The following is a 27,773-nucleotide window of genomic DNA, read 5'->3' on the forward strand; positions in this document are numbered from 1 at the left end:
TTACTTCATCCCACTTCTCAGCACCTGGTTGGCGGCAATGAGCATGACGCTAATGATGAACGCGATGGCGAAGGCGCAGATGAGGCTTTTCCGGACGCACGTCTGCCTGATCTGTTGGTTCGAGCACGCTGAGGAGGAAGTGGAAAGGAAGAGGGAGAATCACAGGGCGAGGTCATGAGGAAGAGGAGAGAGGGAGAGAGAGAGAGAGAGGATAAGGAGGAAAGGGAGAGACGGTGGGGAAGAGGGAGAAACAAGCAGAGATTAGATTATGGCAGCGTTTCTCAACCTCGGCAAGGGGAAGATGGGCGGGCTTCAGCTCCCAGCATTCCCCCAGCCAGCTTTGCTTTGAATTCTGGGAGCTGAAGTCCACCCACCTTCAACTTGCCAAGGTTGAGAAACACTGGACTATGGTCGCACTTAGTAAGAATGCCAACATCCATCCTTTAAGCCAGGGTTTTTCGAGCTTGGCAGCTTTGAGATGGCTGGACTTCAACTCCCAGAATTGCTGGCTGGGAAGTTGCCAAGGTTGGACACTTTCTGCTGTGGGTTTAAAGAACCCAGCTCTCCTTTGGGGCCTTTTGATGGCACGCAAAGCAGGAATCTGATGGGCCAGTTTGTCTCTGGATCCGAGTCCCAAGATGAAGTCCACTTACTTTCCACGTCCACTGGACATTCCTCCGCGTTCCCCATGTGGCTCTCCTCCTCGGTCATGATGATGTTTTCAATGTCCTTCATGGAGAGATGCTCGCAAAAAGTGTCATACAGCAGCCGTTTCAGCTCATCGACCGTCAGCTTCTGCATGTCGCACTGCAGAGGGAGAAAGAGTATTGCACAACTTCCGTTGCCGTAACTGAGCTCAAGGTAGGTGCAAAACACACTGGACAGAGGACCTGGGGGGAATTTGCTTTTTTTTTTCTTAGCGAACCTGCTCTTCTCTTTTATACTGCAGATCCTGACTGTCCGATCCTCCAGAGAAGCTATCTAGATAGGGAGTTTGTGGTGTTGCAAGCTTGGAGAACATCAAGAACCCAACATCTTTACTCTTCAGTCCTTCTGAGAAGCTATCTAGATATGGAGTGGATGAGTTCGTGGTGTTGCAAGCTGGGAGAACATCAAGAACCCAACATCTTCACTCTTCAGTCCTTCTGAGAAGCTATCTAGATATGGAGTGGATGAGTTCGTGGTGTTGCAAGCTTGGAGAACATCAAGAACTCAACATCTTCGCTCTTCAATCCTATACGAAGAAGAGCATCACAGAGACCTGGAATGGAGTCCCTCCTTACCTTCCAGAACACGGTGTCAAAGTCAGCGCCATGAAACTTCTCTGGTATGCCAGAAGTGGAAAGCTTGGGTCCCAGTAACGTCACAAACTCTTCAAAGTCCACTTGCCCATCCCCTAGAAATGAGAGGAACAATCACAGGTGATCTGAAGCAAGCATGAAGATTCATGTGTATGTTGGGCTATGACGTCTATGGAGATTCTCAGTCATCCTGGTCATAGTTATCCCAAAGATGTTTTTTTTCACGAGGCAACTAGACTTTCTTGTTTTTCTTCTGAGACATTTCACTTCTCAGCCAAGAAGCTTCTTCAGCTCTGAGCTGAAGCAAAATGTCTTCAAAGAAAAGCAAGAAAGTCCAGTTGCTTCATGAAAAAACATCTTTGAGATGGGCTATGACTTCCAATAATCCCAGCCACCATAGTCAGCCAAAAAACAGAGAATAAAGATGTATTGGAGATGAAGAGGGTTGATGAGAAGAAAAAAACCCAACAACATCCAAAAGGGAAAAGAAAAAAAAAGGATGACCCTCGCCTGACCAACCTTACCATCCATATCCAGCCTCTGGATGATGACTTCCAACTCCACTTCATTGGGCATGTAGCCGAGAGACCTCATGGCAGTGCCAAGTTCTTGCTTGGAGATGAAGCCGTTGCCATCTCGGTCAAAGACTTTGAAGGCCTCACGGATCTCTATAGAGAGAAAGAAAAGGAGGGAAGATCATTAAGCCATTAAGCCAGAAGACGGTTTTGACGTGGAGGTTGCATGGTGCCAGGACTGGGCAACTTCTGACCCAGATCTGTTTTATTTAGTGTCCGATCCAGTACGATGTCCCTTCGGCTTTGATCTAACCAAACTGGACAGGGCTCAACGGGATCCGAACCATGGCAGGTGCCAATATTGGAAATATAAATAACAGAATAACAGATCTGGAAGGGGTCTTTGAGGTCTTCTAGTCCAACCCCCTGCCTCAAGCAGGAGACTCGATGACTGTCCAGTCTCTTCTTAAAAAATCTCCAGTGACGGAGCATCCACAACTTCTGGAGGCAAGTCGTTCCACTGATCAACTGTTCTGTCAGGAAATTCCTCCTTGGTTCTAGGTTGCTCCTCTCCTTGGTTAGTTTCCATCCGTTGCTTCTTGTTTTGCCTTCTGGTGCTTTGGAGAATAGCTTGACCCCCCTCTTTTCTGTGACAGCCCCTCAAATATTGGAGGACTTCATTTTCAAGGTCAAACTGTTGCACTGGATATGGAATTTTGCCCTGTTGCTTTGAGCATTTTTGCAAACAGTCACTTCCTTTTGCAAGCTGCTCTATGACAACAATCTTCCATGCATTCAGGCATTCCTTCATTTCAACGCAACAACAATTAACCCCAATTCCCAGCCTGACACCTTGCAAATGTTTAGCTTACAACTGTTTGGGAATGTACAGCAACCTATCCAGAAGGTGCCGGCTGGGAACTGCATAGATTTGTGCCATCCGGGGTTATCGTTCGTGCTCAGGGCCAGCTTCCACGTTAGATCTCTAAAGCAAGGATGCTTAAAATGGGAAGAAATCAAAACTAGTTCTGCATTTTCTCTTATACACTCTCTCTCTCTCTCTCTCTCACACACACACACACACACACACACACACACACAAACACAGACACAGAGAGAAGAGGAGAGAGAGAGAGAGAGAGAGAGAGAGAGAGAGAGAGAGAGAGAGAGAGAGATGAAGAGAGAGGGACAAGAGAGACACAAAAGAGAGGAGAGAGAGAGGAAAGAGAGAGATGAGAAAAAGACTACAGAGAGGGGAGATAAAGAGAGATGATAGAGAGATAAAGAGAGAGAGAGAGACATAAAGAGAGAGGGACAAAAGAGACAAAAGAGAGAGAGAGAAAGAGAGATGAGAGAAAGAGAGACTAGCGGGGGGGGAGATAAAGAGAGATGAGAGAGAGGAAAGAGAAGAGAGGAGATAAAAAGAGAGGAGAGAGGAGATAAAGAGAGATGAAAGAAATAGATTGATAGAGAGAGAGTGAGACTAGAGGGGGGATAAAGAGATGAGAGAGAGAAAGAGAAAGAGAAAGAGAAAGAGGGTCACGCATTATCTGCTTGATGAATGCCCTTTTCAAAGAAACCCCCAAAAGATTAAACAAAAATAGTTCAGGGTTTAGGAAGGAGCCTCTTCCATTTCCCTCTTCCCAGTTCTCAGATGAATGAAAGAATCTGCTTTTGAGGGAGGAGGAGGATTTTGTTGAAATTCTTTTGGGCAAAGTGAGCTGTCTTGGCACTTATTTACCAACTAGGCATCTAAGGAGAGGGCTGTGAAATCATCCTATCATCTCTGGCAGTTTGAATCCTGCTGTTTTCTATATTCTCATTAAATCCCCAGAGAAGCCAAAGCAAGAGGAAAATTGTCCCCATGGGCCTTTTTTAACGGCTGGAAAGCGCGGACCAGAAAATGACAAAACAATCACGCCAGATTCCCGTTTGTTGTTGGAGAAACAACGGCAATGGATTAATTCCCTATAGATCTGCCCTGGAGACCTTGCCACAGTCGCTCCTTATATTCAGATTACAGCGAGCACGTTACACCGTTCGGCGGGCGACTGAGTAGATGGCGCTTATTTATTAAACATTAGCAAACATCCACATCCCTTAATTAGAAAAACAGGACCAGAAGCAAGTTCAAAGCAAGGAGAATGAAGCCAGATTCACTTAACAAGTGTGCCACTAATTTAAAAAACGGCAGTGATTCACTTAACAACGGGGGCACGAAAGGTTGTCAAATGGGGCAAAATTCACTTGACGTAGGTTTCACTTTGCAGCAAAAACTTTGGGCTCAACTGTGGCAGCCATGTCAAGGGCTACCTGTATATTAATATGTAATTTTCCTCTCCTGCTTTACCTGGTTTCTATTTGCTTTTCTGTTTTAATTTCTGCTGGCCCTTGACCAAATGAAGATCATTTACTAACCCTTTTGCGTATATAACAATAGCAGGAGTCATGAAAAGTAGGCCACTAGGTGATTCTATAAAAGGAACAACTTGATGGGCAAGGCAGAGGTATCTCTTACGTTTGTCACTGCTAACCAAAAAACAAAACAAAACTACAATCAGGAAAAAAAGACATTTTCAGCCAGCTTGACAAAGACAGAACGATGGAAGGTGTGTGTGTGTGTGTGTGTGTGTGTGTGTGTGTGTGAGGGGGGGGGACTTTTGAACAACTGCAATGCAAATTTTAGCATAACGTTAAAAGGAAAAAAAGATAATTACAGAGCAGTTACATCATGTGGATGTCCAATGTTTAAAAAGGTTTAAATTGCAATGTCCACCTATGTGAGTTTGTCTGCTTGTTTGATTTTACAAAAATTGCAGTGCTCCAAATGTAGCATTTGTCTACATAACACGCTCGTTGTTTCTCTTATTCATTTTACTTTGGATGGCTCTCTCTTTTTTTTCCTGCAGGACTGTCAGTTTTTAAGAATTAGTTTAAGAAACTAAACAGTGGATCACGGGAAAAGATTCAACACATCTTCGTTATTGCAAAGTGACAAGGAAAAAAATCATTCTCCATCAATTATACAATGGTTCAAAGATTTAAACTCTGTTTTTTTCCTCTCCCTAGACTCTCCTCTGGAGGACTAATTAGACCTTCGGGCTGAATATGTTACTTTTATATACTTAATTCTCTTTATTATTAAATGAACCTCACCGGTTCATAACTGTATTGGGTAACATTAAATAAACATACATTGAGATATAGTGCGGTGTTTTGTTTTTGCTTTTTTCATACACCACAAAATAAATAAATAAAGTGAACAACAACAACAAAAAAATATCCGGTAAAATATATTTTTTTTAAAAAAAGAAACTCTTTGAGTTCCAGCCTGGGGGTTTGAATATTATATTGTTCCTTCAGCTATTGCACTGGGGAGAAAGGGGTTGTTTGAAAAAGTATTTAAATGAAGAGGAAAAAAGAAGATTGTGACCTGAACTGAAACATGGATATTAAAGCAAGTGGAAGAGCTGGAATTTGATCTGTTTTAACAAATTACTTTTTGGTAGTTTGCAACGGAGAGAGAAGCAGAACAACAGAATTTATGGAATAACAGAATTGGAAGGGACCTTGGAGGTCATCTAGTCCAGCCCCCTGCTCGAGCAGGAGAGCCAATACAATTTCAGACAACTGGTTGTCCAGTCTCTTCTTTAACAGAGATGGAGCACCCACAACATCTGGAAAGCAAGCTGTTCCACTGATTAATTATTCTAATAGTCAGGAGGTTTCTCCTTAGTTCGAGGTTGCTTCTCTCCTTGATGAGTTTCCATCCGTTGTTTCTTGTCCTGCCTTCGGGCGCTCTGGAGAAAAATTTGACCAGCACTTCTTCTGCAAGGCAGCTGTACCCAAGCTCTGTTTCCAGGTAAGATGAAGACCGTCCTAAGCGGACGTTTGATGGACACGTCTCATTTCAGCCCCTGATTTGAATAGCCAAGAGGGAGAACTTTAGCAAGACGGTTTTACGAGCAATTAAACCCCCATGGGTGACCGACTCCGACTATTGCCAAGGAAGCTTTAATGGGTGGCTCGTTAAAATTAGAACTGTGAAATGAATAGATGAGGGGAATCTGATGGCATCAAACCCAGCACGCCCTTTAAGGGAAGTGTTGTACAGGGCAAGGGCTTTGCAAAATCCTCATAATCAAATTGATTTCACTTGACCGCAAGCAAATATGAGCCCACCAGACTGTCCGCAGCACAGAGAGGGGATAATTGTGTATAGTCAGAGAGAGAAATGATGCATCTGGTGTACATCATTTGAGGAAGGTTGAAGAAGCTAAAAGATTGCCAGGAATACAGCTATAGTCCAAATTTGGGCTCATAATTTCTGTTGCTAGGCAATACAGTTGTTAAGTGAGTTTTCACGTAAAGTGACTTAAGACGGTTTTAAGGGACTTAAGTCCATTTGAAGTGACTTAAGATGGTTTTAAGGGACTTAAGTCCATTTGAAGTGACTTAAGATGGTTTTAAGGGACTTAAGTCCATTTGAAGTGACTTAAGACGGTTTTAAGGGACTTAAGTCCATTTGAAGTGACTTAAGACGGTTTTAAGGGACTTAAGTCCATTTGAAGTGACTTAAGACCGTTTTACCTGACTTAAGACCGTTTTTCACACTGATGACCATTACAGCATCCTCACGGTCGCGCGATCAAAATTCAGATGCTTGGCAACCGACTCATATTTACAACAGTTGCTCTGTGCCCCGAGGAGTGGGGGTGGGTCACGTGATCCCCTTTTGCAATCTTCCAACCCGCCAAGTCAACGGGGGAAGGGCAGGTTCCCGCAACAGCCCTGTGAACTAAACTGAACAACTTGTAGCGATTCACTGAGCCGCCGTGGTGAGCCGGGTCATAAAATGGGGCAAAACTCACCGAAGCCACTGTCTCGCTTAGCCACGGAAATGTTGGGCTCCCTCGCGGTCGTGAGTCGAGGACCACCTGCGTTTTCATCCCATCATCTGGACGGTGACCCAGATGGGTCGATTACGTGGCTTTATAAATGGATTGCGGCTTTGGTGTTTAGCACCGCGGCTCAGACGGCACCATACGCTTCGTTTAGCAAAAGCCGCGAACGTCCCAAGGTTAATTCCTCTGCTAATTCTCTCATTGACCTCTTGGTGGGTACCCAGCCCCTCTGCAAGAGCATCGTCAGGCCGCCGGTATCCGTTTTTCCCTGCGGTATATTTTTCTGGGAAGGAGGGAGGAAGTGAGGGTAGATCAGGAAGGAGTTATTTCCCTTGCCCTTTCTTTCCCAACCGCTTTGTGATAAATTTCTCTGCCTCCAGACAGCCTTAAATAAAGCGAAATAAAATACGAGTGACCTTGTTCGGGGAGCCTTTTTTTTTCTTCCTTCTTCTTCTTCTTCATCTCCATTTAATGAACGGTTGGAAATTGGTGTCATAATATCCCTCCCTAAGGCTTATTTCCTCCTTGTGGATCAGAACGACATGTGCCTCGGGATGTTAAATAATTTCTCCCATTAATTTGGGGGACGAGGAAGCGGGAGGCTGGGGGAGAGAAGGGTGCTGGAAGAATCCAAGACACGACTAAAAGCCAGCCTCCAGCGAAAGACCTTTACTCTCCAAAGTAAGTTGTTTCTTCTAGCTTTGTTTAATCCTTAAAAGAAAAAAAAAAGTCCCACATATTTACAGCCAGGCTGGGTTTTTGCAGAGATCTTTCTTCTTGCAAAAGAGCTCTTTGCAATGGCTAGGAAGATTCCCCTCAACTTGCTGCAGTGTGATGTAGCGCTTATGGGAGGGAGGGGTGCACATGACACAACAAGCTAGACGGTGCCCAACCTGTTCATTATTTTTTTTTTGATGGGCAAAAATCTGTGAAACATCCAGGCAAGAACATCCAAGCCATGTAGGGGAAACGTCAAGCAAGCATGGCCACCACTGGTTGGGAGTGGCCAAAACTGGACATTAAGAGGAATGCCTATGTTCCTATATATAAAGACCACCTGCTGGTGGTCTCCTTGATTGAGATTTGGATTGTGACAAAGATAAAACCAAGACCACAGGCTCTGCAAATTCCGAAAGAAAATGAGCAAAATGTCTTTGCTGGCTAACCAGCACGTTGACAGGAACAAAGCAAGTTTTCTGGTTGAGGAATTCGAAAGAAACGCTGCCGTTGTAATTATGCGCAACCCTTGTCAATTTCTCTCTCTCTTTTTTAGTCAGCATGTCGAGTTTTGCTTAGATTCTCACTTTTTTGCAAGTATGTTCAATTCGAAGAAGTTTTTTTTTGTGGTTGTTTTTTTTTTTTACAAACGAACGAAAGCTTGCGCTCTAATTTGTGAATGCTTTGTTCCCGAGCATGTTTCTAAATTTATAACAATGCCCACATTTTCCATGAATAGTTTTCTCTCAGATAACGCACCGGCCAGTAACTGAATTCTTCACTGAGGCTTTGCTAAACATGCACCTTATTGTTAACAAATTGTCCGGCGAAACTGGTAAGACGGCAACTTGTGAATGATGACTAAACTCAGTTTGCGCAATTCAAAATTCACCGGAATTCAGTGTTTGGTCATTCAGACCTGAGTTACGTACGGTTCAATTGTGAACCAAACAAATACTTCCTTCCACTTTTAAGCCCATTTCATAGACTCTGGGTTTCTCTCCCAAGGGTGATCCACCGTAGAAGTGAAAATGAGTTCCTTTGCGCCTCCCAGAGACCTTGTGTGCAAGAAAAAAAAAAGTCACAAGAAGCACGGTCTACAAACAGGTTGTGGCACTCCTTGGGAAGGCTAAGAGAGGTTTCATAAACTAAGGGATAAGAGGGATAGAGAGAGAGAAGCAACCGATTTATTTAATTAATTTATATCCCATCTTCCTTAGTTTTATAAATAACTCAAGGCAGTGAAGATACAAAATACTCCTTCCTCTTCCTATTTTGTGCCCAACAACAACCCTGTGAGGTGAGTTGAGCTGAGAAAGAGAGACTGGCCTAAAGTCACCCAGCTGGCTTTCATGGCTAAGGCAGGACTAGAACTCGCCGTCTCCTGGTGATTGGCCCAGTAGCTTTCATGGCTAAGGCGGGACTAGAACTCGCCGTCTCCTGGTGATTGGCCCAGTAGCTTTCATGCCTAAGGTGGGACTAGAACTCGCCGTCTCCTGGTGATTGGGCCAAAGTCACCCACCAGCTTTCATGCCTAAGGTGGAATTAGGCACTAAACAAATGATCATAAGCCAAGGACTACTTTTATCAAAATATTGCATGATAACTTTTTCATTCATTCCTTTTTCCAGCTCGTCCCTCGCACCTCTGCAAACTTTAAAGTTCCCCTGAAAATACCAATCCCTCAAAATGCTAATACCTCTCTTGTTGTGACAGTGCCTTGCTTAGTCAAGGACAAAGAGCAGTAAAGTACTCAGATAGGAATAAAATGGGCCTGTCACCACCTGGTGGAGTTGCTGCGTGTCAGACACATAACCTCCAATGCATAATGCACTTGGCAAGCATCCAACACCTAGAGGTGTGATGGAAAGCAAAGACCGGGAGAGGGACGGGGAGGTGGCGTGGTGCATAATCACATTTCAGATGATTTAAAAGGGCAAAAATCCCTTTGTCAAATGCACCGTGCAATGCGCCGTCACAACAACTGGTCACCACGGTATACAAAAAGATGCCGAGACTCTGGCAAAGAGTGCAGAGAAGAGCAACGAAGATGATTAGGGGACTGGAGGCCAAAACACATGAAGAACAGTTGAAGGAATTGAGTATGGCTGGTTTAGTGAAGAGAAGGACGAGGGGGTGACATGATAGCAGGGTTCCAACATTTGAGGGGCTTCCCATAAGGAAGAGGGGGTTCAGTCTATTCTCCAAAACGCCCGAAGGCAGGACAAGAAGCAACGGATGGAAACTCATCAAGGAGAGAAGCAACCTGGAACTAAGGAGAAACTTCCTGACAGTGAGAACAATTAACCAGTGGAACAACCTGCCTCCAGAAGTTGTGGGTGCTCCAAGTTGGGAGGTTTTTAAGAAAAGACTGGACAGCCATTTGTCTGAAATGGTATAGGGCTTCTTGAGCACAGGGCTGGACTAGAAGGCCTCTAAGGTCCCTTCCAGCTCTATTCTATTCTATTCTATTCTATTCCATTCCATTCCATTCCATTCCATTCCATTCCATATTCTATTCTATTCTATTCTATTCTATTCTATTCTATTCTATTCTATTCTATTCTATTCTATTCTATTCTATTCTATTCTATTCTCTATTCTTTTCTATTCTACCTCCAAGGTCCCTCCCAACTCTGTTATTCTGTTCTGTTAACCATTAATAATAACCGACAATGAGAACCAGAAGGATTGTTAATGAGAATGGAAATGACCCCAAATCAATTTGGACAAAGTCCTCACATTGGGGGTGGGGTGGGGTAGGAATTTTTTTTCCCAATGTTGCCTGTGCACATTTCTGCAGAGATAGGAACCAGCAGCATATTCTTCCTCGTAATCACCAGAAAAGTCTTCAGTCTTAATTTTAATTTTCTGGGCCTGTCACAACTCATTAGAGATGACTGAAAAAGAGGCTGAATGAAATCGGGCTCATCGTACTGTGAGATGCCCGTTGTTTGTACAAGTGGGGTGAATCAGACCACATCAAACCTTAGTGTGGTTTATTCATTAGGACATGGTTGGCAAGGCGAGCGGGCCGCGGCTCTTGTCACCCCCACCTCACCCAAATGTCAGGGGTCTTCAAACTTGTCCCTCTTATGACGCTGGCTGAGGAATTATGCAAGTTGAAGTCCACAAGTCATAAAAGGGCCAAGTTTGAAGACCCCTGCCCAATGTGAGGCCCAAAAGATGTTTTGAGAACGCTGAGGTGCTAGGCAGATAACAGCTCACCGTCAGAGCACAACGGCCTTGGAACCTGGTGGGAATGAGCCTGTCCCGTCTCCAAAGACAGTCCCCCTCCCTAAGTGAACAGCAAAAGCAGGAAAATCCCAAACGTGCCATCCCTTCCCCCCCCCCCCCGCTAGGCATGATGACAGGACACCAGAGTACGAATGGTGGACCTGACACTGGCTATCTCTAGTGTAACAAAGAGAAGGGCTAGGGGTGACTTGATAAAAGTCTTCCAATATTGGAGGGGTTGTCATAGAGAGAAGAGGGGGCTCAACCTGTTCTCTGAGGGCAGGACAAGAAGTAATGGGTGGAAGCTCATCAGAGGGAGACCTAGAAGTAAGGAGAATAACTCAAATTCTTTCCATTGTGCTGCAGTGGTCAGATTTACTACTGCAGTTCTGTTCGGAGAACAGCAGAGGTAGCAATGCGCTTCTGATCCAGCCTCCATCTGTCTCTTGATTCAAAGGGATGGCCGAAAGCCGAGAAGTGCTCCTTTGAGCACTGGATTGTGGGGATATTTGTCCTGTACGATGGGTTTTACAGGAGACAACATGCAGGGCGGAGATAAGCATCCCCCTGGGTGCTTCACTCTCATCTGTTGTTGCCAAGCCTGAGAAGGGAAGAGAAGAAGGGGAAATATCTATCATTCTTAGCTTGGGATGATGCCTCCTTGAGTAAAGCATGATGTATCCTGAGAGGAAGGAGAGAGAGAGAGAAAATTGGGAAGCCCATCATGGAGTCCTTGCCTAGTGACCAAATGTGTAGAGGAATGTCATGGTATGTGCGAATGTCCTTGGGAGCTGGGCGGAAAGAGACGCTGTTAGGGAAGGACAAGATAAGAGAGGGTAGAGCCTGCAGCTGCATAACGGGCAGAGAAGGAAACTCAGAAAGGAATTCTACCTAACAGAAGAATTCACCCCCTTACTATCATGCTGTCACCCCTTCAAGCTAGGCCAGCTCCCCAACAGGGACTCGCAGGGATGCCATTTTATTGCTGGAGGGAAAGACAATCTTGAAAGCCTGTGAAGTTGTCTCTGCCCTATCTGACGTCAAAGAAAATCAAGGCAGAATGATGCTGAGTTTCTTTCTCATGCATCTTCCAAAGTCACTTCTTCCCAACGCTGTTGTAGCTTTGAACGGTCACCAAACGAATGACTGTAAGTCGAGAACTACCTGTATTGTTAACCTGGTTCTTTTACCCGATCATTGTCTTCCCCCTGCCCCTCAAAGCCATCCCTCTACGTTTCTGGAGATTAGGTGGTCACGTTATTCAAAAGGAACCCAACTCCGTTGAGGACAACTCAAAGAAGCAAAGCCATATGGGTGTTAGCGATAAAGGCTTTAGGCTCAACCAAGAATAGGGTGAGCGTTAAGCCAAAATAACAATTTTGTGGTCTTTGACCTTCCCTGATCTGAGAATCAGATTCTTTAAAGATTCTCGATTCTTCCATCCACACTTCTTCAAGGTAGACGCAGTAAAAGCCCTGTGGCTGGGCATATTAGCCCAAGTGGTGATGAGCTGGTTGAAACCGTGTCACATGTAACGCTGCACTGTAAGCTACAGTGTGCCCCTAATGGATAAATTCCTTGGGAGGTCCAATAAATTTTACACGAACCTTGTCCTTCAGGATTTAAAACCGTTGATTGCATGTTGTGTCACTGTGATGAAGGCAAGATATGACTGGTCAAAGACATATTGACCTTGGTTTTAAAATGCTGCTTGGTTTGTTATATCTTGACCATTCATTGCAGAGGATATTGACCGTTATCTGGTGCCAATTTAGTGCTGACCCTATAGTTGACTAGATTCTTTCGGATAGGCTTAAAACAATAAAACTGTGCTGCAACTTAATTTAGGATCCTGATCTTTTCCATCTGACAAAGAACTACAGACCCTCCATCTTGCTAGGGTTGAGTTTCAGCCAGTTTTACACACACACACACACACAAATCCAGGCCCTTCCATTTACATCCTGAGTTAAAGCACACGCACACACACACACACACTCCCAACTCTCTCTACACCTGCAAACATCCTTGTACAATTTAGGGCAATGAGGATTTGGGCTCCTTCAATTAAAAAAAATAATTAGAAAGTCAGTTCCGGAGCAATAACAGCCAGGATGAATCTGTTTTAAGTTCATTTAAGAATTTAGCCTTGATTAGCTTGTTTCTTAAATAAGCAGTTTCTGCCAACAGACCCTGGGAAAGACATTAATTCAGCCGGATTATGCGGCTGTTTCGCATAAGTGTGGGAGATCATTTTTACGCAGCCCCGAAAGAGAGGGAAGGGGGAAATCCAACGGAGAAAGAAAATCTGCATGACATTTGCTGATTTATTCATGTGCATGGGAGGCAAATGGGGCACCATCGCCGTACATTGAAATCGAAGTGCAACGCATCCCATAATAACACGAGGGGATTCATCCTTGATGGTCAGTCTGCTATAGCTAGAACTAATGGTGAGTGGGGGTGCGGGGGGGGCTTCAGGACCCTTTAAGGGGATCTCTGTTTTCAACGGTCGTAAGACCGGACTTTCTCACAATCCGTTAGACATCACAACAGTGGCCAAGACCTATAGAAAAAGCTACAGATAAGTCCTCAACTTACAGCAGTTCATTTAGCGACCGTCCGAAGTCACCACGCCGCTGAAAAAAAGTCACTTATGACCATTTTTCACGCTTACGACCAGCATCACCCGTGGTCGCGCGATCAAAATTCAACCGACTCGTATTTACGACCGTTGCAGTGTCCCAAGGTCACGTGATCTCCCTTTGCGACCGGACGAACAGAGCCAAGGGGGGGGGGGAAGCCACCTAACAATCCTGCGGCTAACTTAACAACTGCAACGATTCGCTTCGCAGCTGTGTCAAGAAAGGTCATAATACGGGGCAAAATTCACTTAGCAACTGTCTCGCTTAGCAACAGAAACTTTGGGCTCCGTTATGGCCGTAAGTTGAAGATTGCCTGCATTTTATCTCACACCCCCCAAAAAAAAGAAAGACAGGAGAAAATAAACGAAACCTCCATAGACAGGGGCAGCCAGCCCGCTCTTTTCGGAAGGCCCAGGCAAGGCTTTTGAAGGATGGCGGTGCCTTTATTTCTTCTTTTTTTAATCTGAGAAGTTTGATTCCTGCCTTTGGGCCTCGAGTTCCCTACAAAGCAGATTGCAGTTTACTAGCATATCGGTTGCTTCGAAAGAGATAAAGACATGAAGGCGGGAGAAAAACCGTATGTTAAACTCATTGAAAGGCAGATGGTATCAGTGGGACTAAAGGCAGCTCTGTCCCCCCCCCCCCGGAAAGGCAATTTAAAGACGGGTCAATTCGGAAGTGTCCTTGGGGCTTGTCACCTTCTCAGGCTCTCCCTTCCAAGAAGCAGGAGATGCAGAGAGATAAAACATTCGGCCTTCCCAAGTTCCTTTCTAGGGGAGAACTTAAAGGTAAAAATAAAAGCAGGGGTAGGCAACCTTGGCTCTTTTATGACTCGTGGACTTCAACTCCCAGAATTCCTGAGCAGGCATGACACAGCGTGGAAACCTCTCCCTTTCTCCTCCGCATGGCTGACTCAGGAATTCTGGGAGTTGAAGTCTACCAGTCATGAAGGGGCCATAGTTCCCCCATGCTGGCTCAGGAATTCTGGGAGTTGAAGTCTACCAGTCATGAAGGGGCCATAGATTCCCCCATGCTGGCTCAGGAATTCTGGGAGTTGAAGTCTACCTGTCATGAAGGGGCCATAGTTCCCCCATGCTGGCTCAGGAATTCTGGGAGTTGAAGTCTACCAGTCATGAAGAGGCCATAGTTCCCCCATGCTGGCTGAGGAATTCTGGGAGTTGAAGTCCACGAGTCATGAAAGGGCCATAGTTCCCCCATGCTGGCTCAGGAATTCTGGGAGTTGAAGTCTACCAGTCATGAAGGGCCCATAGTTCCCCCATGCTGGCTCAGGAATTCTGGGAGTTGAAGTCTACCAGTCATGAAGAGGCCATAGTTCCCCCATGCTGGCTCAGGAATTCTGGGAGTTGAAGTCCACGAGTCACAAAAGAGCCGAGGTTGCCTACCCCTGCAAATAGAGAAAAGAACTAAACCAAGGCTATCCGACCTTGGCAACCTGAAGACATGTGGACCTCAACTCCCAGAATTTCCCAGCCAGCTTAGCAGAACACCCCCAAAAAGGTGCACCCGAAAAGCCAATGCAGTCCTAGGCTCCGTCAAGAGAGGGAGAGAATCAAGATCATGTGAAGTGTTAACACCATTTTATAACCCCTTGGTAAGGGCCACACAGGGAATACAACATCCCGTTTTGGTCACCAGGACACAAAACAAAGATGCTGAGACTCTGGGAAGAGTGCAGAGAAGAGGTATTAAGGTGAGTAGGGGTCTGGAGGCCAAAACATAGGATGAATGGTTGCAGGAATTGGGTATGTCTAGCCTAGTGAAAAGAAGGAATAGGGGTGACATGACAGCGGCGTTCCAATATCTCAGAGGCTGCCCCAAAGAAGAGGGGGTCAAGCTATTCTCCAAAGCGCCTGAAGGCAGGACAAGAAGCAACGGATGGAAAGTCATCAAAGAGAGAAGCAACCTGGAGCTAAGGAGAACAATTAATCGGTGGAACAGCTTGCGTTCAGAAGTTGTGGGTGCTCCATCACTGGAGATTTTCAAGAATAGACTTGACATCCATTTGTCCAGAATGTAGGGTCTCCTGCTTGAGCAGGGGGCTGAACTCGAAGACCTCCAAGGTCCCTTCCGACCCTGTTTTACTAAGACCTCAGCTCAACTTAGGTTCAACAACTGTTCAACCTATAAATCTCGGCCAGTCAAAATCAAGCCAGTTCGTTCTCCTGCGGCTCAGAAAACATGCTTTGTCTTCCTCCTCGGTGAAGAGCCGCGAGGACATGTAAAATAACAATTAAAGAGCAAAAAATGGCTTATCTCGTTCCCTACTCAACCTCCTTCACTTTTCAAGTTTGTTCTTCTTTGGCTTAAAAAAACAAACAAGAAAAACCCCAAGCCTTGCTTAATTTTTGCATAACACTCCAGCTGCAACTGCGGTGTTTCTCCTTCCCCTGGCTATTCAATTAACACATTGGGTTGTGTGTTTTTTTTTCCTGGCTGTGCACAATATAATAACCCTATTCCTGGTGAGCTGCCTTCCCTCTCCAAGCCCACAACCCCACATTTGAAACCAAGCAAGGGCTTTGGCACATTAGCAAAGGTGGCTGCCGGAGCTTTCAATCAAGTGAAACATGCTGTTTTGCCAATGCAGTCTGAAATCCGAAATGGATATGTTAATGCACTTTCTTGTTTGTACAATGTTGCTCCGTCTGGTCTATTCGGGGGGAACAGTTGGTTTTAAAAAGCAGTCTCACTTCTCCTAAATAAACATCAGCGCTCATGGCTTGGCTACACAGGTTTTTGGACGCTGTGCCCTGGACGGTTGAAAATGTTCAGTCTGTGCAGTCCATCCTCCCACAGGCCACGCAATTCCATCAGAAGCCCTTGCCTGCCTGGCTGAAGCCACACATTTGTTTGCTTTTCCTAAAATATATATATATTTTCCCCCTTGCTGTGGTTAACAAATGGTCAGAGCTTTTTTTTTTCCCAAACCAATTTGAACAATATAGGAATGTAAGAATTCCCTTGAATTTTGCCATTTCTTTTTTTTTCCTTCTTTCTTCTTTTCCTTTCATTTCTCCTTCCTTTTTGGCAACAAAAATATCCAGCATCTGAAATCTGAAACGGTGCCATTAGTCCTGAGTCTAAGTATGTGCGTGTGTGTGTGTGGGGGGGGGGGGAATCTGCAGGGGTGTTTTTTTTTCTGAGTAGGTTTACTGCAAAAAAAAAAAATCAAGGTTTTTGGAAACACAGCAGCACTCCGATTGTAGAAAATATGGTGCGGCTGGTAAGCGTGAGTGTGTGGATTGCCACTTTTCAATCAGGCGGCTGTGATTGGAAAAACAAAGAAAGAGGCAACTTTCTTGTTATAGCACAGCACGGTTAACTGCAACAGTGACCAGGAACTATTTCGGGGGTGGGGTGGGGGGTCTGACCTGCTTGCTATGCTACCCAAGCCCCAGCTGGAAAATCAGAATATTTTTTAATGAGATGAAAGAGAGGTTACGTAATCAAGGAAATGCAATGTTTTCTGAAGCCTCCAGAGACCCTTCTCCTAAATAGGGAAACGCTTGAAATCCCAGCGTTCTTAAAGAGCGTCAGATCAACTCATCGTTCTGTGCATGGTTTTACAGATAAGTCCTCAATTTACAGCCAGAACGGAGCCCCAAATTTTGGTTGTTAAGTGAGTTTTGCCCCATTTTACCATCTCTGTATGAAGAACAATTGCAGGAACTGGGTAGGGTTAGTCTCACGAAGACATGCACTAGGGGTGATATGATAGTAGCTTTCCAATATTTGAGGGGCTGCCCCAAAGAAGAGGGGGGGGTCAACCTCTTCTCCAAAGCACCTGAAGGCAAGACAAGAAGCAGTGGAGGGTAACTAATCAAGGATAGAAGCAACCTATTCTATTCTATCCCATCGCAGCCCATCGCAGCCAGCCCAGCCCATTCCCCTTCCATTCCCATTCCATTCCATTCTATTCTATTCTATTCTATTCTATTCTATTCTATTCTATTCTATTCTATTCTATTCTATTCTATTCTATTCTATTCTATTCTATTCTAGGTAAAGGTAAAGGTTCCCCCGCACATGCGTGCTAGTCGTTTCCGACTCTAGGGGCCGGTGCTCATCTCCGTTTCAAAGCCGAAGAGCCAGCGCTTGTCCGAGGACGTCTCCGTGGTCATGTGGCCGGCATGACTAGACGCCAAAGGCGCACGGAACGCTGTTACCTTCCCACTGCAGTGGTCCCTATTTTTCTACTTGCATTTTTACGTGCTTTCGAACTGCTAGGTTGGCAGAAGCTGGGACGAGTAAGAGGCGCTCACTCTGCTACGCGGCACTCGGGATTCGACCCGCCAAACTGCCGACCTTCCGATCGACAAGCTCAGCGTCCTAACCCACTGAGCCACCGCGTCCCCATTCTATTCTACAATCTGTCTATTCTATTCTGTTCTGTTCTGTTGCTATTCCATTCCATTCCATTCTTCTGTTGCAGATTCAACTAGCAGTTAACCAGTGGAACAACCTGCCTCCAGAAGTTGTGGGGGATCCAACACTGGAGGTGTTTAAGAAGAGATTGGACAGCCATTTTATAGGGTCTCCTGCCTGATCAGGGGGGTTGGACTAGAAGACCTCCATGGCCCCTTCCAGCTGTGTTGTTCTGACGTCTAATTTCAGTCCAAGCTGAGCAGCCTTCGTCAATGCAGAAGCTAGGAAAATGGTGGGGCTGAATCTTTTCAAGACGGAAAAAACAATTTGGAACTGAATGAGCTACTTCCACAAAACAAACTCTTTCATTTTTTGAGAACTCGGCTCCATTTCTAAGCAATTCTCATCCAAACATCGCCCTTTATTTCACCTGCCTTGGAAGTTGCTCTCTGAAATAACTGGCATCTGAGGCCGAGCAAAGAAAAAAATTCCACTGTCATAAGAAGATGATTTTCATTACAAAGCTAGCATAGGGCTGTAAACAGAATTCAAAGAATATTTTAGATGGCAACGGCCATTTTTTTCCCCCTGAAGCTGCGGCATTGATTTAAGCTAATTTTTATTTAAAAGAAAAAAAGCAGTTTGTTTGTTTGTTTTTATAAAAAAGGTGACCTTTATTTTATTTTTTAAAATAGTTAGGTTTGTTTAAATAGTTTGGGACTTCACTCTGACCGCACTTTAAGAAGTCAGAGGCAGCGTGGTATAGTGGTTAAGGCATCAGGTTGGTGCCGGAGAGGGCCAAGTTCCAGACCACAGAAGCTGATTGAGTGACTGAGCTAACTCTCTCTCTTAGCCTGTCCTACCTCAAAAGACTGTTGTGGGGGAAAAAAGAAGGATATGCTGTGTGCCCAACCTTGGTCATCTGAATGGGTCTAAATCAAACATCAAAGAGGAACAAAGTTAGAAGTGTAAATTTTTTTTTAAAAAAAAACCTAGTCAGAAAGCTGCAAACTAGCTATGTCTCTCCCATCCCCTGCTGACCCAGGTCACAGAAAGACCAAGGAGCTTCATTCACACAACACATTGAGTCCAGTGTTACGTAGCCGAGATAACTGAGTTAATTTCTGGGAGTGTGCAACTAAGCATGCTGCACAAACCCAGCCTGTTTAATTGTTCTGTGGATCAAAGTCTTGTAGGAACCCAGAAAGTGGGTTATTTCTTTGCCAGTTTAAGGGTGCTGTGCGAAATTGGAGTTCACCCTCTCTCTGCGAAATGGAGCTTCTGGGTAGGGTAAGGAGAACACATAGCCACTGTATACCACATCAGCCACATATTTGGGAAAAAAATGTACTCTTATCCACGTTAGCCCTTGTTACTCAGGTCCCCCACTATCTCGATTCACACAAGACACTGATCCATGCTTTATCCTCTAACCTGACAAGCCGGACTAAAATGTGGCCAGTTCATCTGTGGTTCCATCAGCCAGGTGAGCTCAGCCATTCTCATATCCCTTGTCCATCGCTCGTGACCCTGGAACCAGGTCAGCCAGAGACTTAGCTGCTGCATTCCCACAACATAGTAAGCAGGGTTGGCTTAACCCTGAGTAGTTTACTTTTTGCTTCAGATTTAGCCTGCCATGTGACCACGCCCATCTGCTTAGCTGATGGGCTGTTGTCCAAATCTAGGAAAGGGGTTAATTCAGTAACCAGGTCAAGCTGGTTGACAAGGTTAACCCTTGACAAAGCTACCGTTCTTTGACTTCCATTCCCACACGTTAAGAAAAAGGAAACCCACACTCTCATCCTTCTGCCTTCCTTCTCTGGACGGGGCGAGGACAGACGCAGGGGCTGTAAAGTGGGGAAAAGGACATGGGTGAAGGCACCTCGTATCTCACTGAGGGCCTTCAAGAGTAACTAAACCAGTAGCAAACAATACTAATCATACGTATTAATTCTGATTACAGCTGCAAGGAACTTGGGTCTTAAGGATGCCTCTGAAGAACGTTTTCCGGGGTGGTGGGGCTTCCCTTGGAAGCATCGGAGGGCACGAGGTTAGAGAGGGCAGATATCTGAAGGCGTCTTGAGGCCATGATGGAACCAAGAGCGGAAGGCACGAATCTCTCCATCCTGATTTTCTTCTGCTAGGCCAGTCTGGGCTAGTGGTGAAGCCTCTAGATTCAAAGCTGGGAGGCCACAAGTTGGGCTTCCTCAGAAGGTAACTGGGAGAGTTTTGGCACTTCTTCTGGCTCAGAAACAAGCCACAAGCCACCTCTGAAATACGTCGCCAAGAAAACTGCACAGACCCGGGATTGATTCGGTGGGCTGTACCCACGGATAAAGCAGGGGTGGTCACTGTGGATCAGGGGTTAAAGCGGCCTCTGCTACCTTTATGGGGCATCTTATTGGCCCATTCAGGGTGCAGACAGTCTAGCCAAGCCACTCCATGTCTGTGCAAGGTTCGACTCCCAATGGCTCAGCAACCGAATAATATCTAGAAGGAGCCCAAAGGGACAGTAAGACCACACTAGGAAAACGCTGCCCAGTTTTGATCAGCATGATATACAAAAAAAAGATGCTGAAACTCTGGAAAGAGCGCAGAGAAGAGCAACAAAGATGATTGGGGGACTGGAGGCTAAAACATACGAAGAACGGTTGCAGGAATTGGGGATGTCTAGTCTACTGAGAAGAAGAACTAGGGGGGACATGATAGCAGCCTTCCAGTATCTCAGGGGCTGCCCCAAAGAAGAGGGAGTCAAGCTCTTCTCCAAAGCGCCTGAAGGCAGGACAAGAAACAATGGACGGAAACCTATCAAGGAGAGAGAAGCAACTTAGAACTAAGGAGAAATTTCCCGACAGTGAGAACAATTAATCAATGGAACGGCTTCCATCCAGAAGTTGAGGGTGCTCCAACACTGGAGGTTTTTAAGGAGATTGGACAACCATTTGACTGAAATGGTATAGGTTCTCCTGCTTGAGGAGGGGATTGAACTAGAACAGAGGTCAGCGACCTTTGGGGCACCTGGGACCGGTTCCGTGGGAAAAGGGTTTTTTTCCACGGACCCGGAGAGTGCGTGATTTTGTGTGCTGCTTGCATCCCACAGATGGGGGCTTTGCTTGTTTGTGCAGACCAGTTGCTGGCATGCCGCGGCCCGCTACCTGTCCACGGACAGGGGGGGGGGGGGTTGGGGACCCCTGGACTAGAAGACCTCTAAGGTCCCTTCCAAGTCTTGTTCTTCTGTATTCTGAATTCTTGGGATCCTGATTCGACCCAGCTGGCAAGACATACTTGTGTGTGGCGACCCAACGGGGAAGGCTGCTGGACCTCTCTGCAATTTTGATCTCTCCCGGTTCAGACCCGGGTTGGATCCTAGCGCTTTTCCCCTGTTTGTCACGCGAAGATCAGAGTGACCCAAGGCAGCCACGCCGCCGAGCCCACGGACGCGCTGAAAGGCAGCCAGCGGCGCTTCTCCGGACGCTTTTCGAGGCGGACCTGTTGAACCCCGGTCGGGCATACCGGTCCTTCCCCCCCCCCCCCGCCCGCCCCGCTCTCTCCTTTCCCCTTCCCACCTTAAAAACAAGCCACGGCCGAGCTCGGTTCTCAAATATGTACAGACACAGTCCTGCGTGACTTTGGTCAACGATCGATCCATGCGGGGGGGGGGAGAGGGGGGAACGATGGAGGGGGAGGAGGCAGGCAAGGCGGAGAAAGACGGATTGACAGCTCAACAACAACCCCCGCCCTCCTCTCCGCAATTCCGCGTGGACCCCTCGGAAAATCCAATCGAGAGACGCCATCGGGAAAATCTGCCGCGGTGGGTGGGTGGGGGGGTGGGAGGGAGAGGAAGAGAGGTGCCTACTCCTGGCTACCCAATATGCCCCCTTTCCCCCCAAAAAAAAACCCCATCCTTCCAAGGGAAGCGGCAGGACTCCCCCACGGGCAGCCGCCCACGGTGTGACCCAGGGCCAGACTCCTGTTTATCTCTTGGCGCACCAATGCAGCCGCGCGAGGCTGGAGGAGGCGGCTCGTCGGCCGCCGCGGATGATGGGGCAGGGAGTTCTTTCTCCTCCGGGCCGGGTGGTGGTGGTGGGGGGGTTGGTTTAGGATCGGCGGCTTCAGGGGCTGGAGCTGGGGGGAGAGGCGGGTGAGGAAGAGAAAAAAGCCAGAGGTAGAAGAGGGGCGACGTGGGCGCCCGGCTTTCCAAGTTGCAACTCCGGTTGAGGCGCCGCAGAGAGTGTTTATATCACAGGGTGACCCCCCCACACACACACACAGAGACAGACACACACGCACACAAACACAAGTCCAGAGCTGCCTGGAAGGAGAATGCCGCCCCCGCCGCTACCTGTTCCGCACACAGACTGCAGGAAATGCCTCTTGCTGTTGCAAAAACAGCGCGGGGGGGGGGGGAGAGCGGAAAGGGGGGGGTCCGGGAAGCTCCCCTCCTCTTCTACCGCCCCCCCCGCAAACGATTCCTGTTGGGCTCACTGAGGCCGGAGTACCCAGCACGTCTCCAGCCGACCCTTCGCGAAACACGCGCTGCCTCCCCTTCCCCACCCCGGGCTGCTGCGGTGGTTTCCAGGCGGATTTCCACGCGTCCCCCCCACCCACCCCCCAATCTCCGGTCCCAGGTTCGGCGAGACGAATTGTGCTCGTGGGTGGGTGTGTGTGTCGGTGTGTGTGTGTGCTGTGAAGCCCATCCCCAGGTTGTTCCTTTGGGTTCCTCGCCGCCTCACCTCTCCCTCGCGTTCCCTCCTGCCAACAACCCCGCGAGGTAGAGCAGATCAACCCACACACCCACACACAAAAGACACACACACACACAGACAGACCTCCAGAGTTGCTTACCCGCCCCTTTCGCCCCCCCCTCCCCAACAAATCCTCCTCCATTCCCTTTTCCCGACCTCTCTCCTTCCTCCTTTTCTACCGCGACCTTAGCGCCAAAGCTTGGCCAGGCACCCAACATGACCGGCGCACGTCAGAACAGCGCTCGCCACTTTTTTGGAGCTTGTTTACCGACTTCGCTTTCCCGGGTTGGCTGGGCGGTTGTCTCCCCCCCCCCCCACACACACACCCCTCCTGCACCAACTCGCGCCCCTTCCCCGAAGCTGCTGCCCCCCCTCTCCTTCCCCTGGGACAAAAGGACGCCCCCCCCCAGGCTGAGTGCTCTCCAGCCCCCTCCACGCAGCCCCCTCCCCTTCTCGCTACCTTCTAACTCGTCTTCGGGAATGTCCACCGGATTCGGGTCCGCTGCCAAAATGTTGGGGATGGTATAAATGCCCCGGTACATCAAGGCGGCCGTCACAGGATGGAACGGCATCTTGGCTGTTTACGGAAGCCCAAACTTTAATTCCAAATGTCATAGGAGGCGACCGGGAGGGCACGCGGGAGGCAGCCGGAAAGCCCACGCGCGAGAGGGGCGATCGGTGGGGTGCGGGAGGGGGGTTTTTCTCTCCCAGTCCCCCTCCCCTCTCTCTTTCAAGACTCCTCTTCGCCCACCCCGGGCTGGAAGCTCCTAGTGGCGGAGCCAGCCGCTTCCCTGCCACGCGCCGGCGGGTCCTAAGTGGAACTCGCGTGGAGAGCGAGCGCCGCGGCGCAGAAGAGGCATCGGAGACCAGGCTCCCGAGTGGAAGCGGCAGCCGAGGAGACGCGCGTCCCCTTGGCCCGGGTGGGCGGCTGGCAAGCTGGCCTGAGATTAGCCCCGGTCTAGCTAGCTCCGACTCCCCCGGCCCGGCTCCAATTCCCCCGGGAAGGCAACTCGGGAGAAAGTTAAGCGCCTGCCCGATCCGGTCCCTCGCGGGGGGGGGGGGGCTCCGCGGCTCCCGCCCCAAGCTTCAGCCCCCGCCGGTCCGCCGCAAGCAGCCTTCTAGGCCGGCCTCCGTTCTCCGCAATCTGAGCCAAAAGCTGGCTAAGCCCGAAGGAGCGCCTGGAGCAGCAGGTAGGCAGGCAAGCAGGCGAGGGGGGGGGGGGTTGGGGGCTCCAAGGGTCCAGGCCGCCCCAGAAGAAGTTTCTCCAACCGACCCGATTCCTTCCCGGATCTCCTGGCAGTTCCTGTCGCGGGGGTGGGTGGGTGGGTGAGTTTGTCCCTTTCCCCCCCAGTTCGGTAGCCCCAGCTTCTCTTTCTTTCTCTCTCTCTCTCGCCGTCTGCCTTGCTCCGACTGACTCACTACGGTTGCACACCCGCCTTCCACGGCCAGCCAAGTGCCTGTGTGGCAAAGCATCAGTAAATCATTTTGGACGGGGTTGGGGGGGGGAAATATCACATGCAAGGGAAGGAGGCGCCCTCTCTTCAATTTCACTCCCCCAGGAGCCGGGAGTTGTTGGGGGGGGGACTTTCAACACTACGTTCCCTGAGTAATTGCAGAATCTCCAGTTGAAATCTCTCTCTCTCACACACACACACACACACACACCCGACCCTGCGGACTTTCAATCCTGGGGGAGAGGGCGCCGTCTCCCTCCTTCCCCCCTCCCCATTATGCAGTGCAGATGGGCGCAGGTAGCAGGGCTGCACGTCCGAAGCGGTTTCCTTGCACCTGGATGCTCTTTCTGGTGGGCCAGGAAGGAAAGGGCAGAAGGGAAAAGACGGTGCTGCTGGGTTTCTTTGTACACGCGCGCACACACACACACACACACACACACACACCCCGGGTGTGCACACTGGGCCAGTTCTGACTCACTGGGGCGAGATGGGGCAGGAATGTCTTTCCAAGGAGAAGAGGCTTGGGGGCAGATGGTTTGGGGTGAAAGGACACGTCCTAGGATTTATTTGAGGGGTTAGTGGCAATTTTTCACGCTCTTACCCATTGCTGGGAAGGAAGGAAGGAAGGAAGGAAGGAAGGAAGGAAGGAAGGAAGGAAGGAAGGAAGGAAGGAAGGATAGGAAGGGAGGAAGGGAGGGAGGGAGGGAGGGAGGGAGGGAGGGGAGGTGAAGAGAAAGAGATAGAAAGGAGAAAGGGAGACAGGGAAAGAGGAGGAGGGAGGGAGAGAGAAAGGAAAAGAGAGACAGAAGAGATGAGAAAGGAAGAAGAACAGGGAGGGAGGGAGGGAGGGAGGAAGGGTGGAAGGGAGGAAGGAAGGAAGGAAGGAAGGAAGGAAGGAAGGAAGGAAGGAAGGAAGGAAGAATGCCTTGGAGAATCTGTCTCTCCAATTTCTCATGTTGGATGGAAAAGGCCGGTGGCTGCAGGGAAAGTAGAACAGTGACGGGATTCCAATAGGTGAATGACCGGTTCTCTCTGTGGATGCTGCTTCCAGAAGTCCACTCTGGGCCTGGGCAACAACAACAACAACAACAACAACAAAAAGCTAAAAGTGGTGCGAACCGGCTGGATCCCGCCACTGAAGTGGAGTCTTCTCTCCGGAGAGCAAAGAAAAGATTGTTCCAGGTGGAAAAGGCACACGCAACGAGGCTTGTTCACTGAGAATTGTTCAAGGCTCACAAGCTGCGGCAGGCCAGATGCTACAAGCCTTTGCTTGAGGAGCGAAGGGACTCGGCCAAAAACAGGGTTTTAACAGTACAACCTTGGACACTTTGAAATGCGTGGACTTCAACTCCCAGAATTCCCCGCCAGCAGGCTGGTTGGGCAAATGGGATTCAGGCAGAAAGCTTTTATATGTTACCAGGCAAACCCCCGTGACCCGTTGGATCATCGGGACCCAATGAACGTTGCATTTTAAGCTGACCGTTTTTCCCCCCCCAGCCCAATGCTGGATGGTATCCATGATCATTGAAGAAGATTATATATTATGGATGGAAGAATAATTGTACCGGTTAGTCCTCTACTTACGACCTCAAGGGAGCTTAGAATTTCTGGCCGCCTCTGTCCACGGTGCTGAATCTGGGAGCCGAAATCCACTCTTTCGGCTTTGTGTGAAGGGAGCCGTTCAATAGCATTTGCTCTCTTCCCCATGGATTCCTGCACTGGCGGGGGTAGGACCGATGACCTCTGGGTTCCTCTTCCCATCCTTCAATCTTGTCCAATCGTCCTACAGGTTTGTAAATGGCGTTCAGGAGCTGCCACTTCCCAAGGCAGGGACGGTATGCCTTGACCTCACCGGCTAACGGTTTAAAAGCTGGAGGGGAGAGGAGGGGAAAGTTACGGGGTCTCCTTAAAAGGAAAAAGTACAGAGATTTTTTTGGTTGTTTTTTTTCACCAGGCAACTGGACTTTCTTCTTTTCTTTTAAAGAAGTCTCGCTCCTAATTCCAAAACTCAGCGGCCCTCTCTCATCAGAGGGGGAGTATATGACCTCATCTATCTCCAGTCTACCACACCGTCCTTTCAGCAGTTCCAAGAAGGCTCCCCATCCATTTGCACACCTGGGGTGACCCTGAGGACACAGACCAACCTCCAAGGGGCCTCGACGACTCTCTAAAAGAAGGCAAATGACCAGCTCTCTGCAAGGAGTATAAATCCTTCCCTTCCTCCACCATCCAGTCAGAGATGAAGAAGGAGCTTCTTGGGTGAGAAGCCAAACGCCTTCCCCCCCAAAAAAAAGTCCAGTTCTCTCTTGAAAAAGCCCCTTTGGGACAACCATGACCTGGACGGCTGAGAATCTCAGGCCGTTCACTAACAATTTAGGCTAGAAACGCACAACCCAGTAACGAGCAGAAGTTGACACGAACCAACTAAGTTGGGCACAAGATGTCGACGCTGACGCGAGTCCTTTCCCTGATCGAGTTAAGTGTGCTTTGCACAGCCCAGTCAGGCACTGAAGCTTTGCAAAAAAGAAAAGAAAAGAAATGAATGTCTGCAGGATTATATTAACAGGCAGCTACCGACCGAGCTGGTGTGACTCAGTGCTGCCCATCTTACCTCTTTCAGGTGGCAATTTGCAAGCTGACACAGTTCTGAAGCCAGGGGGAAAAAAAGTTTCTCCCTGAAATGCAGGACTTGACAGAACAGTCCAATTAAAAACCAGCAAAGAATCAAGAGAATTTGAGGCTTATTTTTAACCTGCCAGAACTCAGATGAGAGTCTTGCATAGGCCACAATTGAGCCTCAGGATTCTGTCACTAAGCGAGACGGCAGCTAAATGAGTTTTGCCCCATTTTATGACCTTCCCTGCCATAGTTGTTCAGTGAATCACCGCAACTGCTAAATTAGTAACATGGTGGTTAAGTGGATCCAGCTTCCCCACTGAGGTTGCTTGTCAGAAAGTGGGCTGGACTAGAAGACCTCCAAGGTCCCTTCCAACTCTGCTATTCTATTCTATTCTATTCTATTCTATTCTATTCTATTCTATTCTATTCTATTTTTCTTATTCTATTCTATTCTATTCTATTCTATTCTATTCATTCTAATTCTATTCTATTCTATTATTCTATTCTATTCTATTCTATTCTATTTTTCTTATTCTATTCTATTCTATTCTATTCTATTCTATTCTATTCATTCTAATTCTATTCTATTCTATTCTATTCTATTCTATTCTATTCTATTCTATTCTATTCTATTCTATTCTATTCTATTCTATTCTATTCTATTCTATTCTATTCTATTCTATTCTGCTCTAATTCTATTCTGTTCTATCCCATTCCATCTTTATTCTATTCTATTTTATAGAATAGACTCTAAAACTGTCATAAATATGAGTTAGTTGCCAGACATCTGAAATTTGATCAGGTGACCCTGGGGATGTCGCAAAGGTCACAAGTGTGAAAAGCCGTCCTAATTCTTTTTTTCCAGTGCCGTTGTAACTTTGAACGGTCACTAAACAAAGTGTTGTCAGTTGAGGACTGCCTAGAATTAAAATACGTTGCCCAGGAAATTGAGGGACAGAAAGGGGCAAGAAAACCACTTTTCCTGACCTTGGTCCGGTGCAGATAACCATAGCTTAAGCTGCACAAATCATCATCGTTCCCCACGCGGGGAAAATCCTCCAGGTTTTTTTGGGAGGAACTCTCTTTGAAAGCACAAAAATGAGCAATTTCAGCTGAGTTTCAAGTCGATTTCTCTTGCCTCCCTTGGTCAAGTCAATATTTTTTTTTCTGGAAACCAAACAAGCCTGTCCTGTTTTCATTTCTGCAAGTCAGAAGGACCGGAAAAACAAAACATCAGCACCCAGCAGACG

The 27,773-nt window shown here is 47.7% G+C and overlaps 1 protein-coding gene across 1 annotated transcript; it reads right to left on the reverse strand.

Annotated features, from left to right (window-relative positions):
- Positions 1-23,022, reverse strand: CABP7 (calcium binding protein 7; the record flags this gene model as incomplete). The annotated part of the gene is made up of 5 exons (XM_081338794.1): positions 1-128; positions 654-807; positions 1,284-1,396; positions 1,826-1,969; positions 22,911-23,022. 5 exons carry the CDS (start codon positions 23,020-23,022, stop codon positions 1-3), a joined length of 651 nt encoding a protein of 216 aa, XP_081194920.1.
- Positions 23,023-27,773: the final 4,751 nt, after the last annotated feature.

The sequence above is a fragment of the Vipera berus genome (genome assembly GCF_964194415.1).
Source record: "Vipera berus genome assembly, chromosome: 14".
NCBI lineage: Eukaryota > Metazoa > Chordata > Lepidosauria > Squamata > Viperidae > Vipera > Vipera berus.